The sequence below is a fragment of the Petromyzon marinus genome, chromosome 39 (assembly GCF_048934315.1).
Source record: "Petromyzon marinus isolate PM22_M1 ecotype Great Lakes invasive population chromosome 39, UKy_Petmar_22M1.pri1.0, whole genome shotgun sequence".
In the NCBI taxonomy this organism is placed as follows: domain Eukaryota; kingdom Metazoa; phylum Chordata; class Hyperoartia; order Petromyzontiformes; family Petromyzontidae; genus Petromyzon; species Petromyzon marinus.
In genome coordinates, this window is record NC_133705.1 from 16,977,893 (window position 1) to 16,999,353 (window position 21,461).

Genomic DNA, 21,461 nt, shown 5'->3' on the forward strand with positions numbered 1-21,461 from the left:
AACGGTGGTTCAACGTGCAATGTTTATTGGGTTAGTACAAATGGAAAATTAAAAACTCTTCAGTGTGCGACTGTGGTCATCCAGAGCAGGCCGTACAACGACGCAAAGCCTGAACCACAAATACAAGGAGATAGCGCAGCGATACACTCCGCTATTCCTGACGCGACTATCTGTCTTGACCACCTGAATGTGAATTTGTAGCTGTTGCTCTGCGTCTACATCAGCTATACGAGATAAGGCTGGGTTAGCAGCTGAAATTACAATAACACCCTGTGATTATAATTACCAGTGACACATGGTAATTGACCTTAGCTACAGTTACCGACAGCACAGCAGCCCATCCCCCATGGTCGTGGTGCTGTGCCGACCGGGCTGAGCGAGGTGGGGGTTGGCGGATCACGCGGTGAGCAATGAGACGTGCAGTTCGCCGACTTGGGCGGTGAGGTGGCTGGAGGGGGCAACGTTCCATCGTACATGCAGGGCCTGCTGTGCTCGCGCCTTGCCCTGGTAGCTCTTGTGATCTCCAGAGCGAGGAACCGCAAGGAACCGGGACTGCAACTCTGTGCATTGGCATGGTGGGTGGCATACGACCGTGCGGTGGAAAATAGTTTTGTTGCCTGATGCACCTTGCCATTTAGGACTAAGAATTTCCTACTGTCGCTTGACAAATTTAGTTGCGGTGTGTTGGTGTTAATCAAGCTTGGTCTTCTTATTCCGTCCGGGGTTAGCGCCGGAGGGACCGTGTTGGTGGACGTGGTGGAGTAAAAGGGGGAGACCTCCACCTCCTCCACCATGGCAAGTATTGAGGTGTGAGCTGGGTAGGAGGGCGCGAGCTAATGGAAGGGGAAAGAGCCAGGGCAAGGTGGCTTACGTGGAGTAGGATACGTTTCTAGCAAGGACTGGCATTGTTAATCATCCTGTGGAGTTCTCATATAACTTTTATTAAAATAAACGGCCTAAATTCAGATACAATGAGGAAATTACCAAGTACATTTCGTAATGTTTATCTCCCTCCGCAAAAGTGCAACCCTGATAACACGTTACAGTCGTGATAACATGTCACACAGCGTTCACACGCATCGCACACTGAGTGTGGCACAACCAGTGTAGGAAGACATAGGAAACCACACGACTTCTTATTTCTGATGTGCCGGGGCAGCTTGTCTACTCCCCCTCTTGAGGAGAAATAATTGCACAAACCTTGCCTTGTGTAGTGCTTACAAATACTCCCATTCCCATGATGAAGATGCAAGCGTAATTATCATGACCCTTACAGGCTGATGCCAGTCAAATAAAATTCATCACGGCCTTAGCAACCGACCCGAAATAATGAGAGCTGCAGAAGCCGATGACTCGGAAGCACGGTGAGGCCCCAGAAAGTAAATCGACCAAACATCTATGTTTCATAAAGTCTCATATCTGGCAGAAAAAAACCCCCAACAAATACCAGTCCCCGCAAACCATTTATTGTAGCTCCAGGTGAGTAAACTCCATCGAAACCGCCACTGAATACCGCTCCGAACACAAAGTTCTCATGCATGCACCTTCGCATTGTGCCATAGCTATACATTGCCCGTCCGTTTGAAACGCTTCCCTCTATTCAGTGGCGATTAAAAGTTTAAATAAAAAAAACTAGCGGATACCAAACATGCACTGTATTACTAAGACGTTATACCTAAAAATTTCACACCATTAGGTTATTTAAGCTGCTTGAATACGCTTTAAGACCGTGGACCTTTAGAGGCCGTGGCGCCTCTCGCACCGCGTGCCGTGCATCTGCACGTCAACCGTCGGCGAGGCTGGAGGAGGCTCATGGGGTTGTCTCGTCGCCGAGGAGAGACCACGGCACGAGGGAGGGGTAGGAGGCTGTCCGGGCCGCTCGTGAGCCGAGCCTCGAGCGTGCGGCGACGGGTAGAACCCCTCAGACTCATTTCCAAACCTCTGTGTTCTTCTGGCAGACCACGCTGCAGGGGGCGAGATGTTGAATGTTAACGGTGCAAATTTAGAGGTGAGAGCGCCGAGTTGGCGTCGCTGAGAAGCTGGGTTTGAATCCACGTTTTGGATGCCTGCGATTTCCAAGCGTAGAAGGCTGATTGATGGTGGTCGCCAGTGACTGCCCAGTAAAATCGTCGCATTAAATTTAGTTGCGCGCTTAATTTTTATATATGACAGCTCTGAGAATTACTAATTTTAGTTTATGTGACGCCAATCTAAATAAAACTGTGCATATAGATAGACAATCCGACTTTAACTTTAAGCGCAACCTCGAATTGTGAAAATGTCTCACGTCAAGGAAGAGAGTGAAAATTGTGACTTCGGCAGATAATGTGAGCACAAGGTGAAGGACCTCGGTTAAAGGGAACATTCGACTTTGTGAATTTCCGGCCCTCATGAACTCTCAGTGGCCAGGTTCAACATTCACTCGGCAACACTTACTTGAATCCAGAGTTCTTGAGTTCATTCAGATCAGCATCTGCACAGTTGATGACTGCGCCTGTAAGAGAAGTATGGTAAGTGATACAAACTTATTTTGTGAAAGGCTGAACTCGATTAACGACAAGCTGTATACTAGATGACTGGAAAAATATTTTTAGTGAGTTATTATTACCTCCAATGGCATATGGAGATCACAAACACGAACATAGACTTGGAACAAAAACTGAGTGCGCAAAGCAGCATGAAGAGATGCATGTGCATACCGAAAGAGGAACACATGAAGCTGAGAACACACATGATAAACTGTATTGAGTGAAGTAAGCTGGATTGGGAAGGACCCATCATGGCTAAAAGGGATGATGGCCGATAGATGGAGACTGGTCATGGGATGGAATCCAAAGGCAGAAATGTGCCCAAGAGGATGACCATCGTGGCCATGGAGGTTTAAAGTCAGATGGCGTGTAGGAGCGAGATGGATCTTGGCATTGTGGGAACATGAGGCATGGTGAGGGCATGCCGAGGCCTTCGTCCGACAGACGATAGATCACGGTTCGTGATGGCGATGATGGAATATTGGGGAAAAAAAGGCACATGCATTGTAACTAATAAATCACAAATACACTTGCTTCCCACATCACACATATTTCAGTTGAAATTATCAATGCATAAAGAATGTTGCTTTGTGGACAGGTATGAAAAGTGTTACTTGTATATTTATAATTCTTATAGACACGTTAGCAAAATACCACAGGGCCACAACGTGTGCAGAGAAGGCTCATTGGGGGTGGGTTACCGCCCCCACTGTCATCCTCTGCCCAGAACCCCTCACTTTCCGCTCTCCACCACCCAGATTTCACGTCTCTACTTCTTTTGAAAGTGGCGGGGGGGGGGGTTGCTCCCAAACACAAAGTCTGCTCAGGGCGCGCAGTGGGGACCTCGACTGCACGCCGGCGCTTCTGGGAGTCTCACCTTCCTCGTATTCCTCCATTTCAATCTTTCCACGGTCGAGGTAATGGATTGTCACGTCTGCAGCACAAACACGTTATTGGGTGCGCGGCACGGGAGATCAAAATGCATCTCTAAAAATGGCTTGAGTATGGCAAGCAGGTTTATAATATCTCCCGGAGATTGTTTTTGTGTTGTTATTATCCCTCTCTTGCACAGCCAATTTTTCTCGATCGGCTACCAATTTTCGACCATTCGCAAAAATACTCGGGAAAACAGGACCGAAACGCAGCGTCAGAATGATACGGAGAAAGCGGGTGTGCTGGGTCGGTACCACTGGCGATATAGAGGGTCCTGGTCAGAATCTGTCCCTGCAGCTGCAGCAGCAGGGATCCGCTGGAAATCTGAAACGCCTTCCCTCCACGCGACGCGAGCACGTCCAGCTGACCCTGGTTGGCGCCGCGCACGCCGATAGCCAGCATGCTCACGGCGTGCTGCTGAAGCAGCGCCGGCACTGCAGAGACGTCGTCGCTAGATGGGCCCCACGTCACCAGCACGATGCTCTGCGCAACAAGCGGATCCGTCGTTTCGTTTACAACGGGTTGTTGTGGGCCAAGTTGAGATGTCACTTGCCGTTGATGTTAGCCACGGCCATGAATCAAACTCGGCACTAACAGATTTGTGGTGCAGCTCGTCGGCGCTCTGTCGCTCCCCCTGTTCAACCTACGAGAGCGAGCAATGTAACAATTTACTTAAAAGGACGATACCAAATATCTAGGAGGCTCAACCAGGACACTGGGAGAGCTGGAAGCCCCTCTGCATGTGAGCCCCGCCTATCTTTACATAGCCACGCCAACGACTAGCCCCTCGCATTGGGTCAGAGTGTCCCATTACTCAGGTAGCCCCTCTCACGCTTTAAATTAACCTCTCTGCTTCTTTCCTCGCACTGCTCCACTTGAGAATTCCTTCCCATGTAATTGTTTTACAAAGCCCTTACAAAGTGTTCACTCTTATCTCGTACAGCTCAGTGCTGCTAGCCGCGCGATTCATTTGGCCTTTGTGCACTGCGCTCAGCAACTGTGTTTAAAAAAAAAAAAACTGAAAATCCAGTGACTGCACGCGGCACCTTGGGTATTTTGGGGGGCTCTGCCGTCATGACGCTGTTGAGGGCGAACGTGAGGGCGGCGCCCGTGTTGGTGGCGCCGCCCATGAGGCGCAAGCCACCGGCGAGCTTCGCCTCCACTTGCTGCGCCGAGCTGAGCTCCCCGGGCACCACGAGGGTGGAGGGCGTCGCGCCGTAGAGCACCACGCCGAGGCGCGTATGCCCCTCGCCCAGGCTCAAGCGGTGCGCCATGCTCACGATGAAGCGGCCCACGGCCTGCAGCTCGTCCGCCTTGACGGCGCCCGATGCGTCCACCACGAACACGATGCTCGCCGACGACTCTGCAAGGGACGACGGCACGCGTGAGCTCGGCTCGGACTGCGCTTTCAAAAGAGGCGCCGGGAAACATTCGCCGCTGTGCGTCGTTCCAACCCGGCCTGGGCGGTGGAACCTCTCTGAGCCGAACTTGGCAAGTGGAGCACGCGACCGACTTACGCAGTCCCTCAATGGGTTAATTTCATATATTGGTTAAAGGAGATGGACTGATCTCCCCCTACTCCTAGAATAATGCCCGCTTGCAGGCCGATGCTGTGCCAACACCTTGTGCCGCACAAGGATGCGAGGTGCTTTGAGTTGAGGCGTTTAAGCAAGCGCCACTTTAGATGCAACTCCTGAACCGATTAGCACGGTTGGATACGTACGGTGCAAAATAAGTTCAACATACAACATGCACAAGTCTCTCCCGGGTCAAATGAGCATTTTTTGCGGTGGCACTCAGTGGCCCAGAACCAGTGGGGGAAATTCCACTTTCGCTTCGCAGGTGCTGTTTTCCTCGTAGGTTGACTGCTGCAATGGTATAAATGGAATGTTAGGCTGCTCGTTACTAATACACGCATAGAGGACTAGCCCGGTATGACGGTCTCCGCCATGTCATGCGGGTCGTGGGGTTTGTGGGGGGGGGGGGTATTGGTCATACTTTCCCACGCTGGTGAGGGCAGGGTGGCATCTGACTTGACACGGAAGCTGCGCCTGAAGCTAATCACCCGATAAGTAGATGGCATTGCCGGTGAGGCTGGCACTGTCGGACAGCAGAGCCTGGAAGCTGCTCCAGCTGCGCACCAGCGAGCCGGACGTAGCGATGGAACCCAGCGCCGCCGAGTCCTGGTATCCGGCTCCGAACGCCGACACGCGCACGCCCATCGTGCGCAACTGCCCCACTGCCATGGCGACGTCGTCCTCAGACTTTCCTCCCATGATCACGTAAATCATCTGCACGCACGCACGGAGCCACCGCCCGCCCCACAGTAGTGAGCACTGTGTACTCGTTTGAGGCCAATTTTACCGAGCGGAGGCACGGCACCGTTTCAGATAATCGGTCACCGGTGTCGGCGGCTGTGAGCGGGAATTGAACTCGATTCGCCGGGTTCGCGGCGCCGACCGCTACACCGCGGCTCCGCGCCGTGCTCGTTGCACCGCACCGTGCGCACCTGCGGGACTCCCTGCTGGATGCGTGAGCCCTTGTCCGGACGCAGGACGTCGCTGACCAGGAACTGCAGCGCGTGACCCAGGTTGCGAGCGCCACCCGGGTGGCCGAGCCGCTCAATGGCCGCCACGAGATGCGCCTTGTCGCTGAAAGAGTTGAGGGCGACGCTGAGCCTGGGCGCGCCCCCCACCGTCACCACGGCGACACGCGTGGCCTCGGCGCGCACGTCCATGCCGGCCACGATGCGCGCGAGCACCTGGCGCAGCAACGCGAAGTTGGCCGCTGACACGCCTTCCGAGCCGTCCACCACGAACACGAAGTCCGCCTCGCGGTTCCCTGCGGCCGCTGCACTCCCAGACACGGATAGGGAGGCAGCCCGGGCAGCGGTGCACCACTGTCGTCAGCATTGGCCATGATCTATCCACTGTTGGATAAAGGCCTCGTTATCGCAATCTCTTATAATGTAACATTCTGGGTTTCGATTTAAAGCCTTTGTGACTGCAGGGATTCATATTCTTGGTTCTTTCGGTAAAGTCACGTAGAAGGGAAACAATCAAATAATAAAAATATAAAACAATACAATTTTCACGACGTTTTGACTGCAACACAAGCAATCATCATCAGGTGTGAAAACCACAAGAAAATTTGTGGTTTTCACATCTGATGATGATTGCTTGTGTTGCAGTCGAAACGTCGTGAATATTTTTTTTATTGTTTTATATTTTTATTATTTTATTGTTTCCCTTCTACGTGACTTTACCGAAAGAACCAGGAATATTCTGGGTTTCGGCAACCTGTAATTAAACTGTGGTTCGTTTAAATACAAACAGATTTTGAAACGGATGCCAGTTTGGTTAACGAGAACGGTAGACGGTCGGGGGTGAATTGTGATTCTAAAGAAACTACATCCTGGGTAAATAATCAGTTGTCATTTGCTTGGCACTCCGTTGTTAATTTCGACCATTGGCCATCGTCCCTTCCAGTCGATGGTGAGGATCTCGAGCTGGGTAAATGGCAGAGTCTGACTCACCCGAGACGACGACTTTGGGCTGAACGGTGGCGGTTGGGGCGACAGCTGGAACAATAAATACTGTCGTGTGAATCACTGCACTTGTACACGGACACTTCAACAAAGTAGGCACAAGTTCACAGTGAAAATATACAACATTGTCCAGAGGACACGTGTTCATCCCGAGTAATTATGGAGCGGTAAACACCAGTGCAGGCACTCACTTGGCACAGCTGTAGCCACTGTGAAGAAAAAAATAAAATATGTAATTACCAACGTTTCATTAAATAACACAAAACGTTTGTCAACGGACTTCTGCAATGCAGTAAACCAAAAATATTTAACCATCGAGTTAAATAGACATCCGTGTTTTTAGTAGTTCAGTAATCTAAACGGTTTCCTCGTTCATTTAACATTGGTAATTTTTACAGTACAGTACTGGCAACTTGTTAGCCGTGACTGCCACGGGAACGAGAGTGGAGTCAAGGACGTAATGCAAGGGGAAAAGAGAGAGGTACGGGAGAGGGAAGAGAGAGAACGGGGAATAGGAGGAAACGGAGAAAGAGCGGAGGAACGGGAGTGTAGGGTCAGGAGAGATGAGAATGGGGAGGGAGGCTGCATCAAGGCCTCGATGCTGCTGCTGCACGGAGCGGAATCTGTTCTCACAGTGGGCGGGGAGAGGGTTTCAGAGTGGGGATGGCCACGCAGAAGCTGCGTGATGTAAGGGAGGCTTGAGCTGATTTAGAAATATAGGTTGTGTTGCTGTTAATTGATTCTGCTTATGTCTCCACTGATTGCTCCAGGACACCTTTGACACTGAGACGTTTCATTTCACGGCGAGGGCTCTGGTGACCTATGTGCAGAGCGGTTACAGTCGATACTTTTATAACAGGGGGAACTTGAGGTGGAAGACACCAAGTGGGACGGTGGGGAAGGGTGGTGGAGCCTCCTCGAGAAGACAAAACTCGCCACCACGCGTGCGTGGACAAAGTAGGCTATGCAAGGGTTACAGTGTAACTCCGAATTAAATCAACGGAGCACACGACTGTGAGGGCAAGAGTGGTGGCACACAACTTTAATTCAGCACTCTGCTGTCGTGTAGCTCGGTTAGCAGGGCCCCGGGGCAAAGATTGTGAAACTCCCTTCCTGTGCCCTGGCTTGCCAGAAGAAGGCGATTCAGCAAAATGTGGACTTTCATAATAATCTGTCCCTGCTGTACACGATAAGACGATTGTTCCTTCACACGTGTGGGTTTTTTCCGGGTTCTTCCATTCCACATGTATAAACTCTTGTTAATGGCAAACAAAATCTTAATATACAGTGGACCACAGAGCTTGGACAATTAATTGTTGGTAGCATTTGCTACCAACAGGTAAGGCCCACTGAGCTATATAGCTATTTTATCAGAAGCGACCTGGCCACAATTGTTCACTCAGTTAAGTGGCTTATCATGTGAAAATTTATAGCAGCCAATTACTCTACACGCATGTTTCTAAATGTGGAGGGAAAAACTGGAGGACTTGGAGAAAAATCCACACGACCGCGGGGAGAACATGCAAACTCAAAAAATATACAGGTGTCAGGGTTGGGGTCAAACCCACCTCCTCCTGTATACCATGCGAGGTAATTAACATCTCGCCACCGTGGCTGCCTCCCTACTCGTCTGTGGTCCCTCGTGCCTCTGAGTCGTCGTCTCTTGTTGAGAGTGAACAAATACCTTTGGCATTGCAAGTTGGAATTATTATTGTAAAGAGGAGGAAGCTGCAATGGTTTGGTCCCGTCATTCAAGCAACAGAGGGGGATTTTCAACACCACCCTGCAGCAATGGCGGAGTCAGGATTTTCAGGTAGGGGGGGAAACCCCTCCAGCAATGAAAAATGATAGGAGTTGTTAGTAAGTAAGGACTTGTCCCTTGCTTTATATTCGACGCGTGTGCGGCGATGGCGCAGCCATCGATCGAAGGTCGAATTCTAACCGTGTGTGATCGGCATCGCGCTCGCTGAAGGTGAATGCCTTCAGGGAAGTCGTGTACTGTGTAAGCAACTGCGCATAATTCTGAGTCGCTTATAACTTCTTTTCCGTACTTATTGCTAATTATGGACTTAGGCTATTGTCCTATCATCTCATAGAGTCCCTGGGGCATAATAATATGCTACACAGTAGCAGTAGCGGTCGCAAAATTCCGATTTATTACTAATAAACCCAATGATCCGATCGAGGGGGGGGGGGCACGTGCCACTCCACCCCCCCCCCCCCCCCCCCCCCACTGGCTCCACCAGTGCCCTGCAGGGTCCAGTTTAACGGAAACTACAGCCAATTTTATTTAATCCAGTACTGTATTCATTAATGTTTGTGCCCTATCTAATATGTTATGTAATGTGTTTTTTAAATATTCAGTTTTCTTCATTGTTGTACTTGCATGTTATTGCTTTTGTCATTTTGGTGACCCAGGTCCCTCTTTAAAATTAGCCTCTTGAGTTCTCATCCTGTTAAACAAAATAAACTTTGAACGTGAAAAGGGGCTGAGGAAGAGAGGAAGGCCAAGGAGGGGCCGGCTGTGAACCGAGCGTCTTGGACAGGGAGCTCGGCAGCAGATGTTGCACAGATCGCAAAAGTCCTCAACAGGTGGGGAAAGTACATGTCCAAAGCATTCACAGGTGACCCCATGACCCCCACAGGGGACTGATGATGACGCCGTACGGGTTCCCCCTGCATCCCCACTATCGTGTACCACGCACGAGGGGCACCGGAACTAGTTTCGCCACGTGCTCCCGTCCCGCCGCGATCGGTGCCCGCGGGCGGTACGGCGCGCGTGAGACGGAGCGCGAGCGTTACCCGCGACGGGGCAGACGATCCACTTCTTGTCGCTGTCGTAGTTGGCGGTGGTGGAGCACCACCACTTGCCGTCGGTGCGGCCGTCCTGAGTGCAGCCGCTGTAGCTCTGCCCATTGTAGACGAACGGGAAGATGCACGAGGGCTCCTCCAAGTAGCCGCCTGGCGACGGTGCAGGTGGGGACAGTCACGCACACACACGGAGTGTGTAAGGACAGTCACGCACACACACGGAGTGTGTAAGGACAGTCACGCACACACACGGAGTGTGTAAGGACAGTCACGCACACACACGGAGTGTGTAAGGACAGTCACGCACAGATGCACGGATGCCGACATCCCCGCTCAGCCCCGTGCACTCTAACAACACCCTTGTTGTAACTTTACGACTCGTCCCTCCTGGATGTTGTGGAAAAAAGAACTGCATAGCTCAAAGGATTTATCCAGGACAAATAGAGAATCTGTTACTGAGAGCGGGGTGCCCTGCGAGCACCCAGATGGCAGAGGAGACGTAGTTTGTGTGGAGCTGTGTTTTATGAAATACATTGGTAGCTCTGTCACTATGGTATTGTGTTACTATGGTTACTGCGCTAAGATAGTTACTGTGGTTACTGTGTTAATATAGCTAAGGAGTTGCTTTGGTTACTGCGTCACTGGTTACTGCATAACTATAGTTACTGTGTTTTAATTTGGTTCCTTTTTTACTATCACGACCGCGTTACTATGGTTACTGCATTACTACAGTTAGTGCTTTACTATATTTACTGTACTATAGTTACTGCATTATCGCGTTATAGTAACCGTGTTGCTACAGTTACCACATTGCTAAAATTACTGTGTTGCTATTGTCGCTGCATTAGTACGAAGACTTGTCATTATGTTTACTGCATTACGACTGTTTACTACAGTTACCGCAGGTACTTTAGCCATCGCTTTGGTTTACCACGTCCCTACAGGGGTCACCGTGTTACTGCTTCCACGTCCCTACAGGGGTCACCGTGTTACTGCTGCCGCGTCCCTACAGGGGTCACCGTGTTACTGCTGCCGCGTCCCTACAGGGGTCACCGTGTTACTGCTGCCGCGTCCCTACAGGGGTCACCGTGATACTGCTGCCGCGTCCCTACAGGGGTCACCGTGATACTGCTGCCGCGTCCCTACAGGGGTCACCGTGTTACTGCTTCCACGTCCCTACAGGGGTCACCGTGTTACTGCTGCCGCGTCCCTACAGGGGTCACCGTGTTACTGCTGCCGCGTCCCTACAGGGGTCACCGTGTTACTGCTGCCGCGTCCCTACAGGGGTCACCGTGTTACTGCTGCCGCGTCCCTACAGGGGTCACCGTGTTACTGCTGCCACGTCCCTACAGGGGTCATTGTGTACTGCTTCCGCGTCCCTACAGGGGTCACCGTGTTACTGCTGCCGCGTCCCTACAGGGGTCACCGTGTGTACTGCTTCCGCGTGCGCCGTGTTACCCGCGCGGCCGCAGAATCCGTATTTCTTGTCGGTGCGGTAGTTGGGCGTCGTGGCGCACCAGAGGTGCGAGTCGGTGCGCCCCAGCAGCGTGCACTCGTACACCGCCTTGTCGCCGTACAGGAACGGAAACATGCAGGCGGCGCTGCCCCCGTTGCCGCCAGACGTCATCATGGCTGGGGGAGACAAACGCGCCGGGGACATGCAGCACCACCAGCAGCAGCAGGCGTGGCAGCGGCCAGGTGTTAAGATTCTATTTGAATTGGTTACACGGATTTGAGTAAACTAGAATCGGGTTTTAAATGTCAAAACGTAATTTTGGGGCAAGTGCTGTTAGCGATCACCTACGAAGGCCGGCATTGGCACGCGAAGGGGTGGGTGGCCGGCACCACGCTCGGTTGATGTTTACACACTGCATCAGGTACTCTTGTTGAGTCGACCTAGGGGAACTCCATGACCGGTTCAGATAATCGTCACAGGTGTTGACTGTGAGCGGGAATCGAACTCCGGGAGCCGGGTTCGTAGCAGAGTGTGCTAACCACTACGCCACCGCTCCCCTGTAAATCACTGCAGCAGGAAGGGACCGCTCGACCACGCTTGCGAGCACCGCGTGATTACCATTGTTGGAGCAGTAGGCCCATGTCCGGTTTATGTCGTAGTTGTCGGTGGTGGAGCACCACCAGCGACCGTCGTCGCGGCCGGCCTGTGTGCACCCATTGTAGCTCTGCTTCGCGTACACGAAGGGGAAGACGCACCGCGGGGTCGGCCCCGTTGCCCGTGATTCCGAACTGCCCAAGCCAACAATGCCTGCATCAACCCCAGGGGGGGGGGGGGGGGGGGCAAAGTGTGAGTGGGTGCCGCCCCGGGGGCAAAGTGTGAGTGGGTGCCGCGCCGGGGGCAAAGTGTGAGTGGGCGCCGCCCCGGCGTACATTACCAGCTGTTGTGCAGAAGCCGTATTTTTTGTCGGTGTCGTAGTTGCCAGTGTGGGCGCACCACCAGCGCCCATCAGTTCGCCCGTCCAGCGTGCACGTTTTGTACGTTTTTCCATTGTAGATGAACGGGAACACGCACGCCGTTCCTCCGCCGTGCCCCATGATTGTTGGCAGAGCTGTTGAATGATCGAATATTAACCAATGAATGCAATGGATTCACTGGTCACCAACAACGGAGTTTGAGTGAAGGGACTCCAAATGCGAGCAGCTGGCAACTGACTTCAGGACATGATGGCTTTGTGCCATCACAGCAGCAGGTGTCCGAGACTGGGGGTATCATTGCATTGTGCAGTTGGAGATGCAAACAGGCGAGTGGCCCTGGCTCCAAAGTGACAAGCGCTGTCTCCCCCCCGCACCGTGTATCGGCCTGTGGAGCTAGCCACAAGACCCCCGAGCTGAGCCGATGACTGTCAGCATCTCCCTCAAACCAGAGGCACGGGAGAGGGATGAGAATCGTCGGGTTTCCCAAGGTCGGCGAGATTGGTTAGATCAGAGGCCGTCTCTTTAAGACCATCACGTGGTGTCATTTCTAAAATATAACTAATGGTGTTAAGCTAACTTAAATCCAAATCAAATTAAAATTAACTTAACCAGCCGGCTACTTGTGTAGGCCATCAGGCCTATGCTCCCGGCACGTTTGCTAAAACATAAACACCGCCACGGTGTACGCAGCCACGCTGGAGGAGAATTGATCACGTCGTTGGCCAACATTGCCCGGGTCATTTGTAGACCGCAGTTAGGGTAGCACGTGATTAGTCGCCACAGTTAACAGTGGATGTGGTGTGGTGGCGGGTCCCGCCTGGCGCGCCAATTACTGTTGAAGGAGCAGAAGCCAAAGTAGCCGTCGGTGTTGTAGTTGCCCGTGGTGGCGCACCACCAGCGGTTATCGCTGCGCCCGTCCAGCGTGCACGAGTCGTACTTGCGTCCGCCGTAAATGTAGGGGAACACGCATGGTGCGCCGCCCGTTTCCCCACCTACGGGAACCGGGGCACGACGTGGTCAGCGGAGATGCACGCACAGCAGCACCGCCGCCGCCGCCGCCCATGGACGAAGTCGAACGGCCACGCTCGCAAGTCAGTGGTTGGGCCCTCTTGTTGTGATGACCGGCGGGAAGAGCTAGTCACGTCACCATCACCAGCAAGGGAGAAGGTTACCGAGAAAGGAATGCGGCTCGAAGCATGGGGCGGATCTCACATCTGGTGGTTGTACCGACCCAGTGGTGAAAATTCCACATTCCCATGCTGGGGGACAGTATATCCAAAATACAACTTGATGAGGGGCCGAGTTAACCCTCTACTAGGACTTAAACTTTCAACCTGAAGTTGAGTGCTCAACCACAATGTCCACCGAGCTAATGCCACATTCGCCCTCAACACTGCCTCACACTCACAATATAACTGACTGGCTTTGGGGACGATTAACAGATCTTGGGACATGATCTGAACAGCACGGTGCCTCTTTGTGGCGACAGGGTTAAGGAAACCGAAGAGATACGGCACACTGACCTTGAAAGATGGCGCGATGAAAGAGGATGGCAAGAGCTTTGATAGCACACGAAGGCGATTGCTCAGAGAGTACTGCTTTCTTGAGGGTGACCAAAATTGAATGGCCGCATTGTGTGAGCGTATCATCAAGTTAATCGTGTGGTCAAGAAGCCAGCATGGGTTATTTTCAAACAAGTCCTATGTTCATAATATAGGTTTTTGTGGGTTAGATCGCGTAAATATAAATGTGTTGTAAATATAAATGTGCCGACACAGCCGTAAAAACGTTTCTAATTGGCTGTGTCGGGTGGTGGCGGGTTTAACGACACATTTATATTTACGCGATCTAACCCAAAAAAACCTATTATGGATATTGGTCGCAAAAGCCAACATGTTAACGTCCTATGTTGGTCATCAGGTTGTCATTTCCAGGACGGGGATGGTAGGCGATGTGTAATGTACGAGCCAGTAAGTGAATGTACAGCCGCGAATGCATTCACTCACGAGAACTCAGCAGGGCTTGGGAGGCAAAAACTAAAACGAGAAACGGAATCCACACGGGGCCACAGCGAAGGGGTATTGTGGAGAGAAATGGAATCTGAGTAAGCAGGCAGTGGTCACGTGTGGTATGTAGAAGAGATTCGATGAGAAAGATATGGGTGAAATAGCATCAATTTTTGTCCATTGGGAGCGGTTAGAATGAGTACTTAAGTCATGAGCCACAAAGGCAGCGTCAACATGCACGCGAGGATAATGCTGATGATTAAACTTGAAACCCGTACAGGAAATATCTCAACCGGCATAAATGGTTTAGGAAGACGCCCGACCTCCAGGAGTGGCTTTACCTTTGTGTCGTTTCGACAGCATGTGGGACAATTTACCACCCTCTCGCAGCTCGACCTCATTCTCCTGATGAGGCACACACACACAAGACAAAGATCGCCCCCTATAACCTTAAACAACTATTGGGGAAAGTGCTGTTAGCGAGCACGGATCAAAGCTGGCACGATATACAAGGGTGTTGGTAACCAGCACCACGCCCAACCGCCTTTATCTCCCCAATGGCGATGTTTACACCGCACCAGGTACTCATTTAGGGCTGAGTCGACATAGGGGAGGCCGAGGACCGGTTCAGGTAATTGTCACCTGGTGTTGGCTGTGAGCGGGAATCGAATTCGGGTTACTGGGTTCTTAGCACAGCGCGCTAACCAGGTGCATGGGTACCTGTTGTACCCGTCCATCCGTGTACCCGTGTACCTGATGTGCCTGTGTACCTGATGTACCCGTGTACCTGATATACCCGTGTACCTGATGTAACATTGTACCTGATGTACCCGTGCACCTGATGTACCCGTGTACCTGATGTACAATTGTACCTGATGTAACATTGTACCTGATGTAACATTGTACCTGATGTACCCGTGTACCTGATGTACCCGTGTACTTGATGTACCTGTGTACCTGATGTACCCGTGTACCTGATGTACCCGTGTACCTGATGTACCATTGTACCTGATGTACCCGTGTACCTGATGTACCTGATGTACCCGTGTACCTGATATACCATTGTACCTGATGTACCATTGTACCTGATGTAACATTGTACCTGATGTACCCGTGTACCTGATGTACCATTGTACCTGATGTACCCGTGTACCTGATGTACCCGTGTACCTGATGTACCATTGTACCTGATGTACCCGTGTACCTGATGTACCATTGTACCTGATGTACCCGTGTACCTGATGTACCTGATGTACCCGTGTACCTGATATACCATTGTACCTGATGTACCATTGTACCTGATGTAACATTGTACCTGATGTAACATTGTACCTGATGTACCCGTGTACCTGTACCTGATGTACCCGTGTACCTGATATACCATTGTACCTGATGGACCATTGTACCTGATGTACCACTGTACCTGATGTACCCGTGTACCTGATGTACCTGTGTACCTGATGTACCCGTGTACCTAATGCACCCGTGTACTTGTGTACCTCTCTGAAGGGACTAGCAGATCCCAGACGTGTGTTCACCACCACCCCAGCCACCCACACGAGCAGCAGCCACAGCAGCATCGTCACTCCACAACCCTTCTGCGTCTAGGTGCCCGTCCTCAACTCTCTACACTTGACACATTGTGTTATATATACACACGCTCGCACACACACACACGTGTGTGCGTGTGCGTGTGTACGAGTGTGTGCGTGTAGCAAACTGATCATTATTATGAACAGACGCGCAAAACCGCTGTAGTCAACGGAATAGTGATGTGTGCTGACTGTTTAATGGTCGCCCCAGCTATAAGATGTAAATAAGGCTGCCCTCCTCACTTGAGTCGATTCCCGGGAGGTAATTTCGCCCATTTACACGAGCCCAGAGCCCAGTGAGTGTCTGTTTCTTGAATGAGTCCGATTTGGGGTGAATCTCAGTAAAAGAAAAACCACCGCCATGTCATGACACCAACCAGCTGCTTTGAGAGCTTGGAAAGTTCACGCGCCCGATAAAGGTTCACTTGCTCCACACGTGGTCCTGTCATTGCAGGCAAAGCTCCGCTTAACAACCAAGGAGTGCGGTGGCTTCACTTCCACGGGACACAATCGTCAGGTTAGAGCAGTAGCGCAATGCTTATTCTTTCCTGGACATGGCCCAACATCAGTGGTGAGTGATATAGGGACCGGCCCTTGCCGGGCGGTGGTAACGATGCTACAGGTGCCCTGTAACCCAACACCGTTGTGGTAGCAGCCAGGGTTGGTGGATCACTACACACATGTTGTGAAACTCTTCCCGTGGGCGTCGGGGAGATTGACGTACCCTGGGTCGCCAGAATAATTCGGTACAGCAAGTGTTGACCCCACCTGTTCAGTTTGTATGGGATAGAGCGGTGTATGGGATAGAGTGACGAGATAGCGTTGCCCTCCTCGCACCTATGGGTTTTCTCCACGTGCTCCGGGTTTTCCTTCCACGTGTATTAACACTCATATTAATATATAAGAGGACTACCGAGCTTGGGCAATTGTTGGTACAGTAGCAGTGGCTCATCGCCTTTGCCACTGGTCTGTGGTTCCTTCTCGATTCCCCGAGTCGTTCTGTCCCTTTTTGAGAAGGAAGCGAATACCGCGTGGCACGTTGTGAGTAGAGATTATTAACTTATTATTTAACCGTGTATTGTTTAACCCTCCACAAGATCTTTCATTGACTTTAATTGTTAAGTTGAGGCAGAAATTACATGTAATCGCCTATTATTATGAATAATCGCCTATGTTGATACTTTTTACCACATGTGATTGCCAGACAAAATATAACGCTTGTGGGTGCAGATTAATTTTCCAGGGCTTCCATGCCTCGCGGCAATTCAATGTTATAGTTGTTGCGCCAGGTGCAGAGATGGAACTGTTGGGTGAAGTTCATTAATTTTAACGGGCTTGCAAGCTGGATAACAAGATGATTTATCGTAATTTGTCAATCTTATGCAAGAAATTCTCCCCATGCCATGTAGGTCATTTTTTTTACCATACTTCACCGTGCTGGTGCAAAGACCAGTTCGGATATCGCTCTGCATTAACATTAATAATGAATGTATTAATAAATTACTTTATTAAATTTAGGGCTCTTTATAAAGATTACAGGTGTAATCTTTGAACATTCATCAATGATGTTTTGTTTCAACTCAGTATATTTTGAGAATAGGGTTTTTCCCCTTTTTTCTGGCAACAAAACTGAAACCTTTTTACGAGGATTCATGTCTGCATTAACCACAATACCTGCAGTCAAAATGCAAAAAAACCCACTATGATAATATATGCATTGTCCTTGAAACTGATTGGTCCACACCAAGGGATGGCTTTCTTTTGAGCCTCGACCCAATTGGTGCTCGACCAGATGACGCTACTGGCAAAGGAGGTCTAATCAGTATATTTTCTTTCCATTTAGAAATTTCATCTGAGAATGTGGAAGAAAAGTAAATATTAATAAATTTAGATTTAAAGCTTTCGTGACTGCAGGGATTCATATTCTTGGCTCTTTCGGTAAAGTCACGTAGAAGGGAAACATAAGGGAAACAAAGTAGATACACCCCTTCGTCCCTTCGTCTCTACTATCAACTCCACCACCTGCAAATTGGCTCGTTTTCTGTCTGAAATCCTGCGGCCTTTCACTGGAAAAAACACCTCTGCGGTACAAAATTCTAATCACCTGGTATCGACAATCAAGGGTATTTCCCTGTCCCCAGACGACCTGCTTGTCAGTTTTGATGTAGTTTCCTTACTCACCAAAGTTCCTGTACCTGACACCATCGCAATCATTGAAGACTTGGTTCATCAAGGACTAAACACTGAGGTACCCCCCCCCCCCCTGGTGAGACACTGCTTAACCAATACATACTTCACTTGGAATGGAACTTTCTACAAACAAACTGAGGGCACCCCAATGGGCTCTCCCCTATCTCCGGTTGTAGCCAACATTTTCATGGAGAAATTTGAGACTGACGCCATCCAGACTGCCACTGTGCACCCAACCTTGTGGAAGAGGTACGTGGATGACACTTGTCATCTGGCCACATGGCCGGCCTGCTCTAGACCAATTTTTCGACCACATCAATTCCATACGCCCAGCCATCAGATTTACCATGGAAGTCGAAAAAGATGGCAAGCTACCTTTTTTGGATGTCCTAATAAAAAAGAGACCTGATGGTTCAATGAGCCACTCTGTCTACATGAAAGCAACCCATACGGATGCTTACCTGAAACCGGATTCCCACCACCATCCATCCCAGAAGAATTCCTTCATCAAGACTCTGCACCATAGAGCCCAATGCATATCCGACCAGGAACACATAGCCAGTGAACTCAAGCACGTACACCAAGCTATAAAGGCTAATGGTTACTCCGACTACACAATCCGCAAAGCTATCACTCCAACCATGAAGAGGGACCCTCTTGAGGAGCCTTTCAAAACCATCACTTTACCCTACATTGCGGGGATCACAAAAAAGAGCTCCAAAATCTTGAATAAACACAAGATCCAGGTCCGATTCAACACATTACATAAAATCCGTGATCTGGTTCCGTCTGTAAAAGATGTGATTCCGGACATACAGTACCCTGGTGTCTACAAACTAAGTTGCCTCTGTGGTAGTAGTTACATTGGAGAAACCAAATGCCATGTCTCGGACCGCATTCGTGAACACAAAGCAGACCTAAAACACGGTAGGACCAACACCTCTGCCGTGGCAGATCACTGTTATAATTCAGTAGGCTCACATGACATTGACTTCGCCAAGGCAGAGGTTCTTTGCAAGCCATCTGGCTACCATGAGAGATGCGTTCATGAGACTTTCCACATATACAAACACAGAGACAATTTCAACAGAAGATGGCTTCTGGCTTAGCAATCATTGGAAGGATTTGATAAACCATTTCGGGTCTTGATTGTTCACGCTTACGGTGGCTTTCAGACCGCATCCATTATTTTCGCCTCCCCCCTCCTCTTTTCCGAACATAGATGGACTCGTCCATCTGAATAACTGCCAAATCGCTCTCCGTGTTGCTAACGTTAAAAATAACCGCCACTTTTATCAAATTTTCTTGCTGTGGTTTTCACACCCGATGATGATTGCTTGTGTTGCAGTCGAAACGTCGTGAGAATTTTATTGTTTTATATTTTTATTATTTTATTGTTTCCCTTCTACGTGACTTTACCGAAAGAACCAAGAATATAAATAATAATAGAGAAAATATTGACTTAAAGAATTAAAATATTTTAATCAGTGTTAAAACAAATATAATAACCCTATGTGCCCTGACTTTTGGGCCACCCTATATATTTATGGAACATATGCCAATTTTTGCATTTGAATAACGCAAATAAGGCCACACATGGACGACACACGCAGCTGGTTTTAGCGTGTTGCTGCTGACAATGCTCTTTGAGTCAGCGGGGCTCTTGACATCTGGAAATTGCCACGTGGCACGCCCTTAACTCCTGCACCAGACTAGAGTGGAAAATGGGATTGTTTGACTCAATAATCACTAAAAACAATAATGTACTGCATTGAGTTTTTACGATTTGGAGTCTGCCTTATTGTGAGCCCCACGATGGCCAGAGTTTTGGTCAAGAAATCAAGTCAAAGGTCACAGTGGTGTCCTGCTGCATTGGTACTCATCTGCTGTTTACAACCCTGCAGAGCTGGTGGTGGATTTTCCACATTCCTATGGCAGGGCGAGTCTATCCATGGGGCAGCCACTGTTGGCTTCCCCATAAAGTGGTACTCATTTAACCGACTCGAGAGATGATGGACTGTTCATATAAATAGTTATAGCGTCTACACGCGACTGCATCTTAAGAAGTAAAAATAGGCATATAGTTTACACATACAGTATTGTGTTGTGTATTTTATTTGAAGATACAATCATATGCAGCGTTGAAGGTCTTGAGCCAAACAGGGGAAGAGAGATGCGAGAGCACGGACGACTGGGGGGAAGGGAAAATAAACCATCCCATCCATCATCCCAAACACCAGAGCACAGTCTTTTGTCTGTTCTGCACCAGTGCTTTCCATCCCATTCTATAAAGTACTATTCTGACGATATGTAGTCGAGTAACACGCGGTACAGAGAACAGCGTTAAACAAGTGTCAACGCAGCGGCGTCCTCGCTCCGACTCGCTGGGTAACATCTCTCACTGACGTCGGAGGGGGCGGGCGCCAGGCCCCTCTCCTGCAGGCAGCGGCGTTGCCCTCAGCAGAACAGAGACAGCCTCCGTTGCGTCACCGCTCCTCAGGGACAGCGACACGGACGCGGACGCTGGCGCCCACGGCTGCAACACAACGCCCCGTTTTTTTTTGACACGTGTGCTGTACTAGTGTAGCGACGTTAATGGAGTCACTACGGCGTTTAGCGCCAGCTACTGATGAGAAAGTGGAGCTGCAAGTGTTAAAGCTTCTCGCTGGCACCAGGGTATGTTAAGGGGGCCCTCGGGGGCTTAGTTCCGGTGGACGTGAGAAGGGGGGTAGAGAGGATGTGACAGGTGGTTGAACCCGAGAGGGACAGGTGGCGTGGATCGAGAACCTTCTAGGAAGATCGAGAAGGAGGCGGGGCCAAGGGCGGGGGAGGTCACACTCAGAGGATAAGAAGGGGGCCCTGAGAGCCGAGAGGGGCCGTCTACAGGAATGGGACCTGCCGTGCTACACTTCTCCGCTCTTCAATCTTGGGTCTTCGCTCGTCACGTTCAGCATCGTTGTGGTCTCGTACCCTGTTGTAATAGAGTTACCCCGTTGTAGTCTAGTTACCCCGTTAGGGTCTAGTTTAACCCGTTGTGGTTTATGTAAGTCGAGAAATAAACGTGTTGCCTCCCCGTGAAGTGTCTGCTTCCTGTGAAACCACTACACTAGAATCGAATTGGCATGTTCTGTTTACATGACAAACCTTACTAATTGGCTGTGTCGGGTGGTGGCGGGTTTAACGACATTTATATATTTACGCGCTCTAACCCAAAAAACTTGTATTATGGATGATATTGGTAGCGAAAGCCTAAGTGTTAAGGCAAATAATATGCGTACACTCTTCATAATTGACTCAATTCCTGCACTTATAATTCGATGCGTATATCACGAGCGTAAGAATCTATTTGAATTGTGCACTGTTAAGTGCGTGACATCCACAGTGGGTGGGTGCGTGCATTTGTGTACGCCGAGGGCGGTATTTG

At 50.2% G+C, this 21,461-nt stretch overlaps 2 protein-coding genes across 7 annotated transcripts in view; both read right to left on the reverse strand.

The window, feature by feature from the left end:
* Window positions 1–920: 920 nt before the first annotated feature.
* On the reverse strand, window positions 921–20,551 carry LOC116950430 (uncharacterized). 2 transcript variants are annotated; one of them, XM_076072969.1, is made up of 16 exons: window positions 20,444–20,551; window positions 14,597–14,660; window positions 13,083–13,241; window positions 12,210–12,383; window positions 11,894–12,082; window positions 11,278–11,451; window positions 9,811–9,969; window positions 7,200–7,217; window positions 6,997–7,041; window positions 5,971–6,311; window positions 5,527–5,752; window positions 4,508–4,824; window positions 3,716–3,944; window positions 3,406–3,462; window positions 2,437–2,494; window positions 921–1,964 (listed from the first exon to the last, which is right to left on the reverse strand). In XM_076072969.1, exons 2-16 carry the CDS (start codon window positions 14,616–14,618, stop codon window positions 1,928–1,930), a joined length of 2,205 nt encoding a protein of 734 aa, XP_075929084.1. In that variant the 5' UTR covers window positions 14,619–14,660; window positions 20,444–20,551; the 3' UTR covers window positions 921–1,927. The 2 variants fall into 2 exon arrangements, with proteins under 2 accessions (XP_075929084.1, XP_032824057.1); XM_032968166.2 differs by lacking the exon at window positions 20,444–20,551 and adding an exon at window positions 15,755–17,392.
* The window catches only part of CFAP74 (cilia and flagella associated protein 74), a 39,368-nt gene continuing 38,043 nt past the window's right edge, over window positions 20,137–21,461 (reverse strand). For all 5 annotated transcript variants that reach the window (XM_076072964.1, XM_076072966.1, XM_076072965.1 and 2 more), the window contains exon 39: window positions 20,137–20,573. In XM_076072964.1, coding sequence (XP_075929079.1) covers window positions 20,436–20,573 — 138 coding nt within the window. In that variant the 3' untranslated portion in view covers window positions 20,137–20,435. The remainder of the gene's footprint in view (window positions 20,574–21,461) is intronic.

Coding starts and splice junctions, on each gene's coding strand:
- LOC116950430 (XM_032968166.2), bottom strand. CDS start 15,835: ATGCTGCTGTGGCTGCTGCTCGTGTGGGTGGCTGGGGTGGTGGTGAAC. Junction 9,970..11,277: donor CGGATTCTGCGGCCGCGCGG/GTAACACGGCGC, acceptor CACCGTCGCCAG/GCGGCTACTTGGAGGAGCCC. Junction 4,825..5,526: donor CAATGCCATCTACTTATCGG/GTGATTAGCTTC, acceptor CGTCCCTTGCAG/AGTCGTCGGCGAGCATCGTG.